Source organism: Carassius auratus, chromosome 9 (genome assembly GCF_003368295.1).
Source record: "Carassius auratus strain Wakin chromosome 9, ASM336829v1, whole genome shotgun sequence".
Lineage (NCBI taxonomy): Eukaryota > Metazoa > Chordata > Actinopteri > Cypriniformes > Cyprinidae > Carassius > Carassius auratus.
The window spans coordinates 23,938,103-23,952,649 of record NC_039251.1 but is presented as its reverse complement, the minus strand read 5'-3'; the positions used below and the strand labels follow the sequence as shown (position 1 = coordinate 23,952,649).

Sequence of the window (14,547 nt, the reverse complement as noted above, 5' to 3'; positions counted from 1 at the left end):
AGTATTGTCATTCAAATAAATCTAGCCCGGGGAGAAAGTAATAGGGGGTAGAATCGGGGGGGGGTATGAAACAATCTGATTATGTTTGGCTTGGCCCTGGTGCAGTTTTTCCATATTCATCAAAATGCCCCATCCCGTCCTGCTTGCAGAAGCTTCAGTCTGACTGCAATCAGCACAATGAATCAATGCAAAAGCAACAGGTCTTATGATTCATCATTTATAATGACCAAACTGAATACCAATTAACTAACATGAAATAAAAAAGAAAGCATAGTGCTCATTTATAAGCAGTAGTATTCAATTAGTCTGCTGTAAGTAGAAACACAGTTACATTGTGAATAATATAGTCAAATATTACGTCAAAAATAAGAAATTTTATAGATTTAAAATGTATAAACATTTATTTCTGAGGTTTGACGCATACTAAAGCATGCCTTTGAAAGGCTGAATACTGTAAGTTGTTATTCAATATGACCTATGTTAAGTAATAAAAGCAAATATTTTTATGTTTTGTGTGAGTATGTGTTTACAACAGTGTATATTATTTAAAAAAAATAAACATAAAACCTGCTAAACAGCCTGCATGAATGTTAGTTCTAGTTTTCGTTGATTCGTTTGATGGAACCCACACAGGCATTCGAGCCTCCCCATTCAGTGAATCTTGTGTATTCTCCAGGCCTTATGAGATACATCCTGCCTTTGTAGTTGGACTGTTCAAAGAAGAGCCAGTTTCCACCAATCACCTTGCAGGAGAATATGTGGTTTGTTTGGAACATGTTCATGACATTTGGACAGTCCTCCACTAGAGCCATCATTTGACCTCCATACTCCATTCTCTCAAACAGTTTCACCTCATGAGAAGATCCCTGTGTCTTGTAGAGAGAAGAACAAAACATGTCTTAATCCACTAATATCTGATAATAAATGGTATCTCATTTTTCACTCATTTCACAACTGATATTTAAAGAATGATTACAGTGATAAAAAGTGAACGTTATCATTACTTCCAATGCAACTCACTCAAGCATATACAGTAGTATAATCACCATGGGAATTTCACGGCAGGAGCAGACACAGTCATTTTTGCCCAACCAACTTTCAAAGTTTGGGTACTCCCCTTTACGGACCAAGAATGGCTGGCCTTTGTAATGTGGTTGTTCATAGATCATAAAGCATCCACTCTCCACCATGATGGAGTTACAGCAGCCAAGATAGCAGAGCATATCTGCACAATCCCCACTGCATTCATACTGATGACCCTCAAAATTCTTGTTTTCATAGAATATGATCTGTTAAATAATAAGAGAGAGAAAACAGTCCATACGCATACAGGAAAACCAGTGTAAATATCAGGTAAACAATATTTGTGTGTGACTTTCTCACTTTCCTTACAGTAGTGATTTACCTTCCCCATTTTCGACAGCAGTTGTGCCATGTGAGTGTGACGCTCTATGGTACTGTATATATTCACACTAAGTGCCGACACTGTATATGTCATTCATATTATAATTACACACACAAAAATGCTTTTTTGCCATTTGGTTTTAAAAAGTTTTGTTATAATTATTTTGTTACAAAAATTGTGAGTAGTGCCATTTTCTGAATGATTGCAGCAAAAAAAAAAAAAAAAAAAAATGTGGTATTAACATGTATGGAAATTATTAAAACATGTTAGAATGAAATGTTTAATGAAAATTAATTTATAGAAATTATTAATGTTAAGTGTACAGTACATGTATTTATTAATGTATTTATTAATTAATTCAGGTTATGATTATTTAATGTAATTATTATGGTATTATTTATTTTCTATACATTATATTACATTATATATATATATATATATATATATATATATATATATATATATATATATATATATATATATACTTTACACTCTAATTAATATGTTTGATTACTCTTTAATCCATAGCAATTTAGAATTCAATTGCAACAGGGTTTACTTGAACCAAACTTTGTATAAGTCGCACCCCATATTTACATGACTATAACAGTCTATATATCTATATAAACATTGTATTAAACACAAGCCATGTCATTATGAAGCAAGTTTTCTACACTTCATCTGTTTATCATTAGTTATTTACCATGAGTGAGCATTAATATAAGGCAGGAGCAGATAGACAGAACACTCAAAACCTGTCTCATAGAGGAAAGCGTCTCTATAGTTTTATTCAGTTCTCCGAACAGTGTCAGGCAGTCTGGCAGCCTATAACAAGAGTCGTCATCAGGCAGTGACTCCTCCAGGTAGAGGGTGCAAGAACAAAACTCAAGACACTTAAGCACAGACACCATTTTATTTAGTGTGTGAAAAATGGCATAAAGCAGACATTTCACAAGGACTCCTTTCTTTAGAGATCCATGATTCGTCTGATGGAGCCCATCCTGGAACTCATGCCGCCCCAATCACTGTATTTCCTGTACTCGCCGGGCCTCAGGTAGAAATGCCTGCCTGTGTAGTTGGGCTGCTCATAAACAAGCCAGTGACCATTCATCACATGGCAGGAATGGAAGTCGGACATGTTGAAGCGGTCCATGAGGTTGGGGCAATCGTCCTCAAGCTCCATCATCCTTCCACCCATGTCCTGGCGCTCATAGAGCTTCATTCTGAAGGGCCCACGATGCTAACGGGTTAAAAAAAAAAAAAAACAGGCTGAGTGCTTCATTTAAATGTGTTAAAACAAGAACATTTATACTTCAGATAACAATTAGCTTCGGTCTTTACCTCTGGGATCATACGACAGGATCTGACGCAATCATTCATCCCCATGGTACGCATGTAATCAGGGTACTCGCCCCTTCTCAGAAAGTACTGGCGTCCCATGAAATTGGTTCGGTCATAGACCATGAAGCAACCGCTTTCCACTCTGATGGAGTGACAGCGATTGAAGTAGGAATGCAGGTCAGCACAGTCACTCGTGCACTCATGATAACGGCCGCCGAAGTTCCTATCCTCGTAAAAGATAATCTAGAGGAAACATTGTACATGATGATAGCAGCACAATAATAATTCATACATGGCTAACGTGTTATTCTAATTCGTACAGACCTTTCCCATGTTTGTGTAGGCTTTGAACTTTTTCCTATGTAGGTGTCAAATGCAGCTGGAACTATAAATATATATCCAAGAAAATAATGGTACTGCTGTTTGTGTTGTCATTTAAATCCCAGTGTACTCATGTCAGCAGAAACTGTACAGGAATATTGCATACACGGACAGTTTTACCCCAAACAATAACTTTGATTGCCTCTGTAACATTAGTTTTTCCAGCAAATGCTGCTCTGTTGAAAGCTGCTGAAAAGGTCTGGGAATAACAATAGTGTTATTTGTCTGCATTTATTTTAACATTACATATCACAAGTCTGTTTATATGTTTAAATAAGAAAATTTGGTTGCACTTTATTTTACAGTTTGTGTACGTACATGTACTTATAGTGTACTTAAATTGTATTTATCTAAGAAAGTTCTGGTAATACAAGGTAACTACATGGTGTAGGGTTAGGTTTAGGGGTAGGTTCAGGGTTAGTACCTATTTATTACATAGTTATTGTAATTACTATAATAAGTACATAGTATGTAGGGAAGAACAGGGGCGAAAATACCATTTTTCAGAAAAACATAATTTTAAAAGATAATGTTGTAGACAGAGATATATTTCTGCTGTGGTCAGTAACTCAGAAGTGTGGTCTAGCAATACCAGGTGGTATTTTGTGGATATGTAGAAAGGCTTCAGTATAATTTCAATTTGAACTTAAGTTGCACATTGTTACTTTCGACTCCATCGGTTGGGACAAAAGTAACACACAGGTGGGTTAAAAGTAACACAACAATATAAGCTAGATTTATTTTCTGTTACTCTTATTTGTATTAAGTATACCTGACTATGACCTTGTTAATATGTAACTGCAAATATATTCTGTCTTTTATTTTTGCAAATAAAATTATTAAATTACATATTTATATTTTTATTTTAAATTTAAGTTTCATCAAATGTCACAAAACCCGACTGTACAAACTTTATTTTTTTTTATTTTATTTTTTTCAGTGTATTTTTATAAAACATTTTTTCAACAGAATGAACAATATAATAATTAAATTACATTGGCATAATATAAATTCTAAACATAATGTAACAGTAGCCTATTCATGTTTCCAACCAGTTGTTTTTATGCATAAATTCAAAATGTGCATTAAAACATCTGGAAACACTGCAAATTCATAGGTGGAGGTGTAAAATCTAAGGTATGGCTAAAACCTAAATATAACTAAGGTAAATGCGAGGTAGGAGCTGCCCAGAGGCCTGTACCATGATGGTAGCTGAACAAATTCAGAGTTACAGGATTAGTTTTGAGTTGACAAAACCAAACCTCTCCAAACCGGCTCTGTTGGTACCATGATGCTGTTCATCAACTTTCTTTGTCAACTCAGGCTTTGATCCTGAGTTTGTAGCGCGTGCCCATGAATGTGTGACATCACTGGCGAACAGCCAATCACCAGCCTTGCAACAAAAAGCAAGTTTGATTTACTTCTCGTGAGAGACCCAGCGAGATTCGAATCTAAAGGTTAAAGGTTTTGCTAAAGGTTAAGAGACTGAAGAATATGACAAATTTAACCAGGACAAATAAAATAAATAATCTAATGATCATTACTGTAACACATGAAACAAAAAAAAAACAACACAACTAATGAAAAAAAATTTACGCTTCAATCATTTACTTTTTGTACTCGAAAACAGTTTTACGGACCTTACTTCGGGAAACGATGAGGAAATCACGTGATATTTCTCAGCTCCATCAAGGATTGAATGCTGAATATACCGTCATAGCTGGGAATGCAAATGCGGTAATAGGCTCTGAGAAAATCGCTTTGTTACTTTCGTCCCACGTTACTTTCGACCCCGCTCTCCCCTACACAAGGAACAGGACTGTAAAATAAAGTGCTACCGAAAATGTAATTGTAACTGAAATGTTTTGTTACTTTGAAATTGTATAATGCCTTTAGTATATCCAATGTTTATCAGGAAATCTATTCAAGAAATATTTGTATGTACAGTTTTGTTAACGAAAGTCTCATTGCCATAATCTATCTCACTATAAGTGTATTGCAGCAATTATTCTAACTCTTTGTCCAGTGTAAGATGGCTACCTTATCAAACAGAAGACATCAAGGCTTTGTTAGTGATCTGAATTGGTTACCGGAAGTAAAAGTTCTATGTAACTGCCATTAGAAAAGTTGAGTTTGTAGGGCTCAAAACCTTTTTTTACAATCTACCACAACCAATGGTGGCTTCCTACTGTCCATACTTTATATAATTTCTTTGACATGCTATAATTTGATATTGGTATGTAATACCTACAGTTTATTATTAAATCCTTTACACTGGCAAACATCTAATCCTAATACTAATCCTTTAAGAATAAAATATACTTTCCCAGAGATGCCATACAGCCTGAAATCTACATATGCTTGATCATGGACAGCAGTAATCAACACACCTGCTGAATGAATACATACACTGCCAAGCATTTGGCTTTGTGATATTTTATTGACAAGTCAATGCCAGAAAGACACAATGATCTTCATAATGTGAACTCTAAAAATCAGTGATTCTGCGGAAGGAACCAATGGTGGCACACACGGCACCCCAATCACTGAACTTGCGATACTCGCCAGGAGGCATGAAATATTGACGACCTCGATAACTGGGGTGCTCATAGAAGGTCCAGTAGCCCTCCATGACATTGCAAGAGTGAACGCTGCGGCACTGGAAACTCTCATGAATGGACTCGCAGTCATCACTGAATTCCATCATCTGACCTTGGAAATCTGGCCGATCATAGATCCGGATGCGGTAGGATCCATCACTTTTCTGCAAAACATTTCAAAAGACTTTTTTTAAATAAAGGTTAAATGGCATTTGAATGTCTGCAGTGAAAATGTGTACAACACCACAAAATGCAACAGATTTACACAGCATGGGTTCTGAGAACTAGAGATTTCAGTGGCAGTGAACAGCAAAGATAGAATAATACAATAAAATAAAATAATAAATGTAGAAGTTGAAATAGAAATCACAACAAATATTATGGAATCATTAACATGCATTTTACTCACATAGGAAAATGTACGGCATGAGCGAATGGTGTCATTGTAGCCCATCCAGCGGTGGTATTCAGGATATTCACCTCTGGTTAGCACATACTGGAACCCAGAGTAGTTGGGCCTTTCATATAGGACCCAGCAGCCACTCTCCACTCTGATAGAGTTGCATCGATTGAAATGAGTGTGCATGTCTGGGCAGTCTGTGTCGCACTCATAGGAGCGACCTTGGAAGTTTCTCTCCTCATAAAATATAATCTGAAATCAAAAAAGCAAATTAAACACAACTGTGACAGGTCTGTTGTTCTGTTTATAGTCATAGTAGCATTAATTCTAATTAGCATTTCAGTATTAGCAACTGTTCAATCAAATACTAATGTAAACTTTACTAACGAGATGCAAAAATAATGAAGATATAATTTTTGAAAGTCTCATTTACCTTACTCATTCTGATGCAAGCCTCCGGAAACAGTCCTAAACGTGAGAAACAGTCGAACAAACTAGGGCACGAGGACTGCTTTATAAACCACCATCTACATGGAGGATCAAAAACTTTATTTGTCCTTTCAATGACTGGGATTTGGCACTCTGATGGTGGTGCCAACCTCTTAATCCTATCCATAGATTTAAAAGCCCTGATTCATCAAATCAAAATTCCTAGCTGGCAAATTACTGACCTCAGCTGCCCTCCTCTGTTTTGATCCAGACACTAATGAGATGCTTTATGTGATGGAATTATTGCTTATGACATGGAATGCATAAACATCCAAAAATGTTTAGAAAGTAATAGTTCAAGAATTTTATTGATTACTGTAAAATTAAACTGTAAACATTGAATCTTCTTTCACATGTAAAATGAAAATGCATGGGCAAATTAATTATTATTCACACCTTATATTTCTAAAATAACACTATGTATGAACACTTAGGATTAATACTAAGAAAGTTGGTAAAAAGTATTATTGGTATTTATAAAATAAACCCAGTCAACTGATCTGCTGTCTTTATTATTAAATGCACTTTGAAAAATAAAATAAAAATAAAAAATACAAATCCAAAATCTGCTGAAACTTGTTGCCTTAAATATTTGAGTTTTCTCATTGTTTGATTTTTTTTTACAGTGTGGTTTGTGAACAAAGTTAGGAAGGAACTAATATTTTAACAATAAGGACAAAATAAGAAAAACCTGAAATAATGTTACATGTGTACAATAAACAATGAAATTGATTATTTGCTTGTTATACAGCAGCTGTTTTCAGTCCTGCAGAGATTCTTGCGAGCCCTCATAGTTTGCAGTTTCATCTTTTAAAGAGTCCTCGCTATCCTGTATTTGACACAAAACATAGGTGCACAAATTCTAGTACACAATCTAAGCACATGATGGCAGTAATTTTGTACTTTTTCAGTACATTATATTACTGAATGTATGGGTCATAACAGATTTTGGTCAAATGTGAGGAACAGCTGACCGACACTCACACTGAATGAGGAGCTAGAAGAGGAGGTGGAGGAGGACTCCAGTTTCTCTATTACTGGAGAGACCTCCTGTTTACGGTGTTCCTTGATCCAGCGTTTCAGTACCCGGGCTGATGAAGAGAGTAAAATAAATATTTTAACAGGATAAAGAAACCATTTTGTTCTGTTGTTAATGATCACTTTTTAAAACTGTATTATATTAATGGGTTTGATTGCTATGAAGGCACATACTGTGTTTTCTTGAGTGATCTACTGCTTTGAATGAACTGAGCATAGCAAATGGATGATAAGAGAGGGAGAATGGGTGAACAATATTGCCCTGTTGAGAAAAATTTCTGAAATCACAAAGAAATCTGAATAGAAATGTTACAGAAATTTACTTAGGATCCTAAATAGATCCCTCTTGCCTGAGAACCACTGCATAATATAAAGTGCCAGACTAAACAACAATTTAAAGGATTCCTTTCTTTCCCAGATGTATGTAATTCCCATTCTCATCCAGCGTGACATTTGTTCACTCAGGTGACAAACATAATAGAATAAATACTGTAACATACCTTAGTATTATTATGAGGGTAAGATGACACTGGTTTGCAATTGTACAGAGACAGAATGTCTTCTATAGGTAAGCTGTTCTGAAAATCAGAGAAAAATGATATGGCTTGTGGACAAAAACATAAATGCTGTTGAAACCGGTTTGTTCTCCTTACCAGAAGCATTCCAGCAAAGGAAGAAAGGATCATTGCTTCTCTTTCCAGGTGATTAGGGTACTGGCTAATATGTTTTAAACTGCCAATTCCTCTACAAACAACATATCATTGCCAAATGTGAAGCAAACACTGCAGATAAAAATAAATCTATTGCACAAATATAAATACCAGTTATATAAAGTACTCACGTGTAGTCATTCTCAGCTGCATTCTTCCCATTATCTTTATTGAGCCACCACAAAGCTACACTTATAGCCAAGTCATAATGGGCCTATATGAATATGCAGATGTATATAGAACAAGCCCTATGCCTTAATCTTAAATCACTTTATTATAATGTAAGAAACGAAAACAATAGCAACTAATATCTTTACTCTCTCAATAAGACAAACCTATCCTAAACTTTAATTTTAATATCGATCACTTACCAAATCATCTAACATTGTAGAAGAGCTTTTTCCCTTTGGATCAAAACCAGTTTCTCTGAGTCGCTGTCCAATATATTCATCACTAAAAAAAGTTTTCAAAAAGCTTTGTTCAAGTGTGTTCTTACAAATGAACAATTTACGATCACTTGTGAATGTATTTCATGTTACTTACAGCAAAGTTTTAACATCTCTCTTCACTCGCTTGACCTCCATTTTTCAGACACTTGAAACACTCGATTCTTAATGTCTTTATTTCAAGATTTAGTCAGGAATAATAGCAGAAATCCAATTAAAACAGCAACATTAGGAAAAATAAATATTACAAGTTATATATATAAAAAGCACCACGAGTATAACTTTACCTAGTAGTTAATCCTCTGCCAGGGGCAACACTAAACACAGGAAGCAAACTTCAAACTATATTTTGGCTTCCTACGAACAGGAAAAGTGAGATAAACATTTGTAAGTGTTAGGTTACCAAAGGCATCTGATGAGATTAACATTTGGAAGAAATTACAAATTGGGATGCTCCAAAAAAATTTATTTGACTGTAAGCCCGTAACATTTGAATTCAGTGCATTTTCTTAAAACAAATAGATCGCCTCAACAAATAGAAAGTAATCATTTTCTTGAAAACACATTAAAAGAAAGCTCACTGAAACTTACCTAAAACTCAGATACCAACACTTCCTGACAGCACAATAAGATAACTATATATCAGAAGTTTTAGTCCACTCTCATACAATATACACCGGTTAAACAGACACTCCTACTCTGTCTCAGAATTGTAGTCGTCTCAGGTGAACAGTCCTCTAAATTATTCATTCAGTCCTTCAATCACTTTAACACTGTTGGCCAGTGCCTGGTTACAAAACACACAGACTTGACTTTCCTACATATATCTTGATAGGAAAGAGATGAGATAATCAAACAGCTGACTTCCATATGACCAGTATGAATGCAACAGAGGGATAAAAAGCAAAATTGACAATAAATTAGAACGCAGCATCTTAATAGAGCAAGTTTTCTTTATTAACCAATAAAATAATCTAAAATTTAAACAATATTTCCTATATATACACAAGAATGAAAAAGAGCTGAGATCTGAAGGCAAGTTAACAGCTGTGATTAAAAACAATTAGATTAAAATCCAATACATAAAAAAGACCAAATAAAATGAAAAAAATAAGTAAATCACTCCTTAACACGTTTCTTCTTCTTTTTGTCTTTGAACACCGGAGAGTTTAAGAATTTTGTATCAGAGTATTTGTCCCCACGCCTTATCTTGCTGTAGAAAAAACAACAACAACAAATAAATCAATAAAAAAAACTGTATAAAGACACTAATACATTATATTTTATTGTTTTACATTAGATTGTGTTATATCATTCAAGTGTAACTCACCAGTTGAGGGCTGGTTCTTTGTATGAGACTGGTGCTGCTCTTCTTCGTGTTCTCCCGCAATCAGAGTTATGCCCTGTATTTGTTAGACTCTTCATAACCCTGCCTTCTTCTGTTTGCAGAATGAAAATATATAAGATACAAACAAATATAAGACATACATGAAATGCAAAAAAAGTAAAAATAAAAATTGTCAATTTGTATATGTATCAAAAGCATACTAATATGTATTATTGTTTCTCCTTAAAAATACAAAGCTTTTCGACTTATTCATAAGGTTTACCTGGAGCTTGGTGCCTCAGGTCTGAGTCGTGGTCCTGGTAAATGTTCATAGTTTGACAGCGGGTCTCTAGTTGAGGGCTGTGGGCAGAGCTTTCATCTAAGAGTGCTTCAGTGTAACCATCAAGGGTCTCCCAGGGAGGCCTCTCTTCTGTGAATTGAAGGTCTTTTTTGGGTCCACTAAAACCATCTGAAGTCACACTGTATTTTTCTATGACAAACATGCTTCTGTTCATAACAGGTGAAACATTATCCATTTCATCAGTAAAAAGATCATGTTCAGAAATGTTGCTGGAAGCCCCACTGTCAGTCTTTTCCTTAAGGGGTGATTCATCACAAGATGAAACAACGTATGTTTTCCTGCACCTGCCCTCAAGAGCTTGGTTGGTTTGATCCAGATTTATGCTAAGAAAGTCCACGTTGATATGGTCAGTCTGATCTAGCTTATCAACAGAGGACGGGGAACTAATTTCAAGGGTTTCAGCATTGTGTTCAACCCTGAGGTCCTCCTTTGAGGCCGAGCAATGAGATATTACTGGTAGCTGTAAAGTATTAGACAAAGACGTGCATCCTGCTCCATTCTGAAGATCAGTCTCATCTTGCCTTTTAGTCAACAGCTTTTCATCCACACTCACAGCACAACTGTTTAGTTTCTTTGTTAATGCTTTAGGATTTTCTCTTGGTGCAGCAGCAGCTTTCTTCTTTTTTATTTTATCTGCCCCCTCTTTTCTGTGTTTTTTGGCTTTGCCAGTCACTGATGGCATTAATTCAGAGGGTTCCTGTACAACGCTGACATTCACATCTTGTGAACATTCTGGATGATAGGTGTTTTCGGTCAGTATCTCAGGAAAATCATGCTCTGGCTCCTTGTGCTGTTGTGCAATATTATCTGAACCAATACTCAGAGGTGTCGTTTGGGTTTCTGATATTACTTCCTGTAAACCTTCCAATCTTCTGGGATCTTCTAATATATCGGTTTCATTTAAAAATGAATTCCTGGTGATTAATGATTGACTTGCCTGTATCACAAATGTTCCTCTGTTTTTCTGTGTCTTGCACTTTTCAGACTGAGGAAGAGGATGTGCTGGAGTTTTGTTTTTATGTTTTTGAACTGCGGCCTCATCGACATGGACATCCATACAAGCAGTCTCTGGGCATAAATCACTGGCAGACTGAACATTTTCATGCATATCCGATAAACTGTGATCCATCATAAGGGACAAGACTTTGGTCTTCCTGCTCTTCTGAGGTCTTAGCTCAGCTTGATCTGTAATTGTTCTCCTTGTTTCCCGGGTAGCATGGGACTCTTTAGCTTTGCTTTTAGCAGCTTTATTTGAAATATTTCCATGTGAAGGAATTGCCTTGCTTCTTTCAAAATTCTGAAGCTCAAGATCACTAAAACAATCATTAAAAATGTCATTAGGAGGATCTTGGGAGATCAGGTATGTTTTTCTTGGATCTGGGTTTGTTTCTTTCAGTTTACATGTGCGTCTTCTACTTTTAGAAGAACGAGAGGTGACATGAGTCTTCCTGCGTGCAGTTATTGAATCCATTTGCTGCCCATTCTCCACCTCGCTCTGAACAGTGGGAGAGCACTGCTGTGTGACAGCATTCATCTCTTTTGGCACAGCTGATGTATATTCTAATCTACTAAATTCAACTGGTACATCTTCCTTTGCAGTTATAAACTCACTACCTTTGTCTGACAGACACAAATCCTTCTTTTCCTGGTGTTGTTCTACAACTCTGGAGGTTTTTCTGGAATTTGTTTCAACTGTTACTATTTCAGCAGCACTGTCACTAACAGTCATCTCCATTTCAGAGTCATATATGGTGTTTTGCTGTGCTGGACTCTCTCTCTCTTGGCTGGGAGCATCTCTGTCTGAATTCACGGGTTCAGACGGAAAATTATCCTGCGGTGGACACAAAGGTCTGTTTTGCAAACTCTCAGCCTCTCCCATTTCAGTGATTTGGTCTGAAAAATAAATCACAAATTAAATAACAGCATCAAGACGTATTTTGTTAGCTGTAATTGATTTCTTATTTCTTATTCTTATTTATTTCTATGAGTTTACATAACAGTGCCAATCATTCCAACTTAACAACTTGACTGACATTCTTAAAGAGATAGTTCACCCAAAAATAAAAATTCCCTAAGCGTTTTGTTTATCTTCAGAACACAAATTAGATATTTTTGATGAAATCCGAGAGCTTTCTGACCCTGAATAGACACCAACGTAACTGACACATTCAAGGCACAGAAAGGTAGTATGGACATCGTTAAAATAGTCCATGTGACATCAGTGGTTCAACCGTAATGTTAGGAAGCTACGGGATTGCTTTTTCGGCACAAAGAAACAAGAGTAATGACTTTATTCAACAATTTCAAGCTCAGAAAGCTTGGTTCAGAAGAACATGAATAAATTTGTGTTCTGAACATGAACTAAGGTTGTGGGTTTGGAACAACACAAGGGAGAGTAATTAATGAAATTATTTTGCCTTTTTGGGTGAACTGTCCTTTGTGAACAATGAACAGCCTACACATTGTTTTCATACCTTCACTGGTGTTGTGTTCCATGTCCATACTGTCTGGATCCTTTAAAATAATAATTAGCTTTAATATGAATTATAATAAAAATATGTATTAATAATATTGTGTCTATCTAACAAATAGCTATATGTGAACAATCACAGAATCTCGGCTGAAGTACTGAAAAGTAATACTATGCTGATTATTCTTATTAACCACATCAACAACAACTACAATAGGCATATAATTTAATTAATAGACAAATATATGAACTGCTTACCTCATCATTACAAAAAATGTCAACTGCCTTTGACATCCAGTTTAGAGAGGAGTCATAAAACTCTCGTATAATTCCAAACTAGAGACAGCAAAAAAACAAACAAAAACAAAAATAACAACATAAAAAAACTTTAACTACACTGGTATTAAATATAATGCATGTTCTTTGTTTTTTAAAGTCCAGCACAAGCTCAATGTTTTCAAAACCTAGTGTGAATCTCTTGATATACAGCCATATAACTGGTTTTGACTGTCACAGACTCACCAGTTGTTTGTTTTTATGACGCTGATGAGCAAGATCAAAATGAGTTGTCTGCGCATCTTTCCTCAGTCGCACAACCTCTGCCTCCAGCTCTCTGCTCTTCTGCTTCTGAGCAACAAGAGCCAGAGCCAGAGCTTTGTTGTTGCCTTTCAAAGAAAGCTTGAAGAATGATGAGGTATCTAAGAGATAATAAAAGCTCCAGTTATTGACATGGATCAAACCCTAACAAATAAGAGCACAAGCTACATCATTAATGAAAGCAAGTGAATCTGTTTAGCATTTCTTACTGTGTATTTTGGTCTTTATCTTTGCTGCGTACACTGTTGCCGCCTGTTTGCCCATTCTTATGTTTTCCTTCTTCTCTTTAGACGCCATTACCAGCGTTTTATCATTGGGAGCTGTAATAAATACATGACTGATAATACCACGGAGGAATAAAACCGTTAACAATAATGAATCAATATTCAGACTAACGTTACTCACCATTAATAAAAGAAGATGACAAATTCGACTCTTGATGATGTTTATCTTTGTACTTGTTAAAATGCATTTCTACTCAGATAACAAATGAGCATACACACGAAATCGGTTTACACTTATTTAAAACCAAACAATTGCGCGGAATCTTAAAATTCTTCTTCTCTTGTTGCTAATAGAGCTTGTAAAATCAACTGTTTAAGCGTCGCCACCTACTGGATTAAATCTGTAACGTGACAAGCTTTAGCACGAGAGTCTCGACGGACATGTAAAATGTCATGAAATGAATAACATAACATAACATAATCAAGTAACGTTATAAAGAATAATAAGAAGCAAATAAAGAATAACATAATTACATATCACAAATAGAGAAGATTGGGTGTATTTCAAAATAAAAGCTTAAACACAAAATCGACTTTAATAGAATAATCATGTGCATTTAAACTTGGTAAGAGCATCAAAGACCTTCATGATACAAAACCACACGAATATGACACCACATCGTCCCTAATTTAAGAGACCACTTCCCTGATGATAATCCTCTGATCGATATATCCATTAAGCGGTTACTTTTATTTTG

The 14,547-nt window shown here is 35.6% G+C and overlaps 5 protein-coding genes across 5 annotated transcripts; all 5 read right to left on the bottom strand.

The window, feature by feature from the left end:
• Positions 1 to 54: 54 nt before the first annotated feature.
• LOC113108825 (gamma-crystallin S-1-like) lies at positions 55 to 1,423 on the bottom strand. The gene is made up of 3 exons (XM_026272153.1): positions 1,406 to 1,423; positions 1,047 to 1,289; positions 55 to 872 (listed from the first exon to the last, which is right to left on the bottom strand). The coding sequence occupies exons 1-3, from the start codon at positions 1,412 to 1,414 to the stop codon at positions 597 to 599; spliced, it is 528 nt and encodes a 175-aa protein (XP_026127938.1). The 5' UTR covers positions 1,415 to 1,423; the 3' UTR covers positions 55 to 596.
• A 742-nt stretch (positions 1,424 to 2,165) lies between these two features.
• Positions 2,166 to 3,157, bottom strand: LOC113108822 (gamma-crystallin M2-like). Its single transcript, XM_026272151.1, has 3 exons — positions 3,071 to 3,157; positions 2,747 to 2,989; positions 2,166 to 2,645 (listed from the first exon to the last, which is right to left on the bottom strand). The coding sequence occupies exons 1-3, from the start codon at positions 3,077 to 3,079 to the stop codon at positions 2,373 to 2,375; spliced, it is 525 nt and encodes a 174-aa protein (XP_026127936.1). The 5' UTR covers positions 3,080 to 3,157; the 3' UTR covers positions 2,166 to 2,372.
• A 2,390-nt stretch (positions 3,158 to 5,547) lies between these two features.
• On the bottom strand, positions 5,548 to 6,671 carry LOC113108807 (gamma-crystallin M2-like). Its single transcript, XM_026272137.1, has 3 exons — positions 6,561 to 6,671; positions 6,137 to 6,379; positions 5,548 to 5,891 (listed from the first exon to the last, which is right to left on the bottom strand). Exons 1-3 carry the CDS (start codon positions 6,567 to 6,569, stop codon positions 5,616 to 5,618), a joined length of 528 nt encoding a protein of 175 aa, XP_026127922.1. The 5' UTR covers positions 6,570 to 6,671; the 3' UTR covers positions 5,548 to 5,615.
• Positions 6,672 to 7,112: 441 nt separating this feature from the next.
• Positions 7,113 to 9,603, bottom strand: LOC113108811 (uncharacterized protein C2orf80-like). Its single transcript, XM_026272143.1, has 8 exons — positions 8,908 to 9,603; positions 8,736 to 8,817; positions 8,496 to 8,578; positions 8,308 to 8,398; positions 8,155 to 8,232; positions 7,829 to 7,916; positions 7,601 to 7,707; positions 7,113 to 7,445 (listed from the first exon to the last, which is right to left on the bottom strand). Exons 1-8 carry the CDS (start codon positions 8,946 to 8,948, stop codon positions 7,377 to 7,379), a joined length of 639 nt encoding a protein of 212 aa, XP_026127928.1. The 5' UTR covers positions 8,949 to 9,603; the 3' UTR covers positions 7,113 to 7,376.
• A 142-nt stretch (positions 9,604 to 9,745) lies between these two features.
• LOC113108791 (uncharacterized) lies at positions 9,746 to 14,487 on the bottom strand. Its single transcript, XM_026272113.1, has 8 exons — positions 13,971 to 14,487; positions 13,775 to 13,885; positions 13,491 to 13,666; positions 13,227 to 13,304; positions 12,973 to 13,012; positions 10,421 to 12,391; positions 10,141 to 10,249; positions 9,746 to 10,023 (listed from the first exon to the last, which is right to left on the bottom strand). Exons 1-8 carry the CDS (start codon positions 14,035 to 14,037, stop codon positions 9,930 to 9,932), a joined length of 2,646 nt encoding a protein of 881 aa, XP_026127898.1. The 5' UTR covers positions 14,038 to 14,487; the 3' UTR covers positions 9,746 to 9,929.
• Between the last annotated feature and the right edge of the window lie 60 nt (positions 14,488 to 14,547).

Excerpts from the sequence above, each read along its gene's own strand:
- LOC113108822 (XM_026272151.1), bottom strand. Across the intron at positions 2,646-2,746 it reads CCTGTCGTATGATCCCAGAG|CATCGTGGGCCCTTCAGAAT; the intron begins GTAAAGACCGAA and ends TTAACCCGTTAG.
- LOC113108811 (XM_026272143.1), bottom strand. The coding sequence starts at position 8,948 with ATGGAGGTCAAGCGAGTGAAGAGAGATGTTAAAACTTTGCT. Across the intron at positions 8,233-8,307 it reads CCTTTGCTGGAATGCTTCTG|AACAGCTTACCTATAGAAGA; the intron begins GTAAGGAGAACA and ends TCTGATTTTCAG. Across the intron at positions 7,446-7,600 it reads CTTCTAGCTCCTCATTCAGT|GATAGCGAGGACTCTTTAAA; the intron begins GTGAGTGTCGGT and ends TGTCAAATACAG.
- LOC113108825 (XM_026272153.1), bottom strand. Across the intron at positions 873-1,046 it reads CCTGCCGTGAAATTCCCATG|ACACAGGGATCTTCTCATGA; the intron begins GTGATTATACTA and ends TCTCTCTACAAG.
- LOC113108807 (XM_026272137.1), bottom strand. Across the intron at positions 5,892-6,136 it reads CATGCCGTACATTTTCCTAT|AAAAGTGATGGATCCTACCG; the intron begins GTGAGTAAAATG and ends AATGTTTTGCAG.
- LOC113108791 (XM_026272113.1), bottom strand. The coding sequence starts at position 14,037 with ATGCATTTTAACAAGTACAAAGATAAACATCATCAAGAGTCGAATTTG. Across the intron at positions 12,392-12,972 it reads GGAACACAACACCAGTGAAG|ACCAAATCACTGAAATGGGA; the intron begins GTATGAAAACAA and ends TTTATTTTTCAG. Across the intron at positions 10,250-10,420 it reads CCTGAGGCACCAAGCTCCAG|AAGAAGGCAGGGTTATGAAG; the intron begins GTAAACCTTATG and ends TTCTGCAAACAG.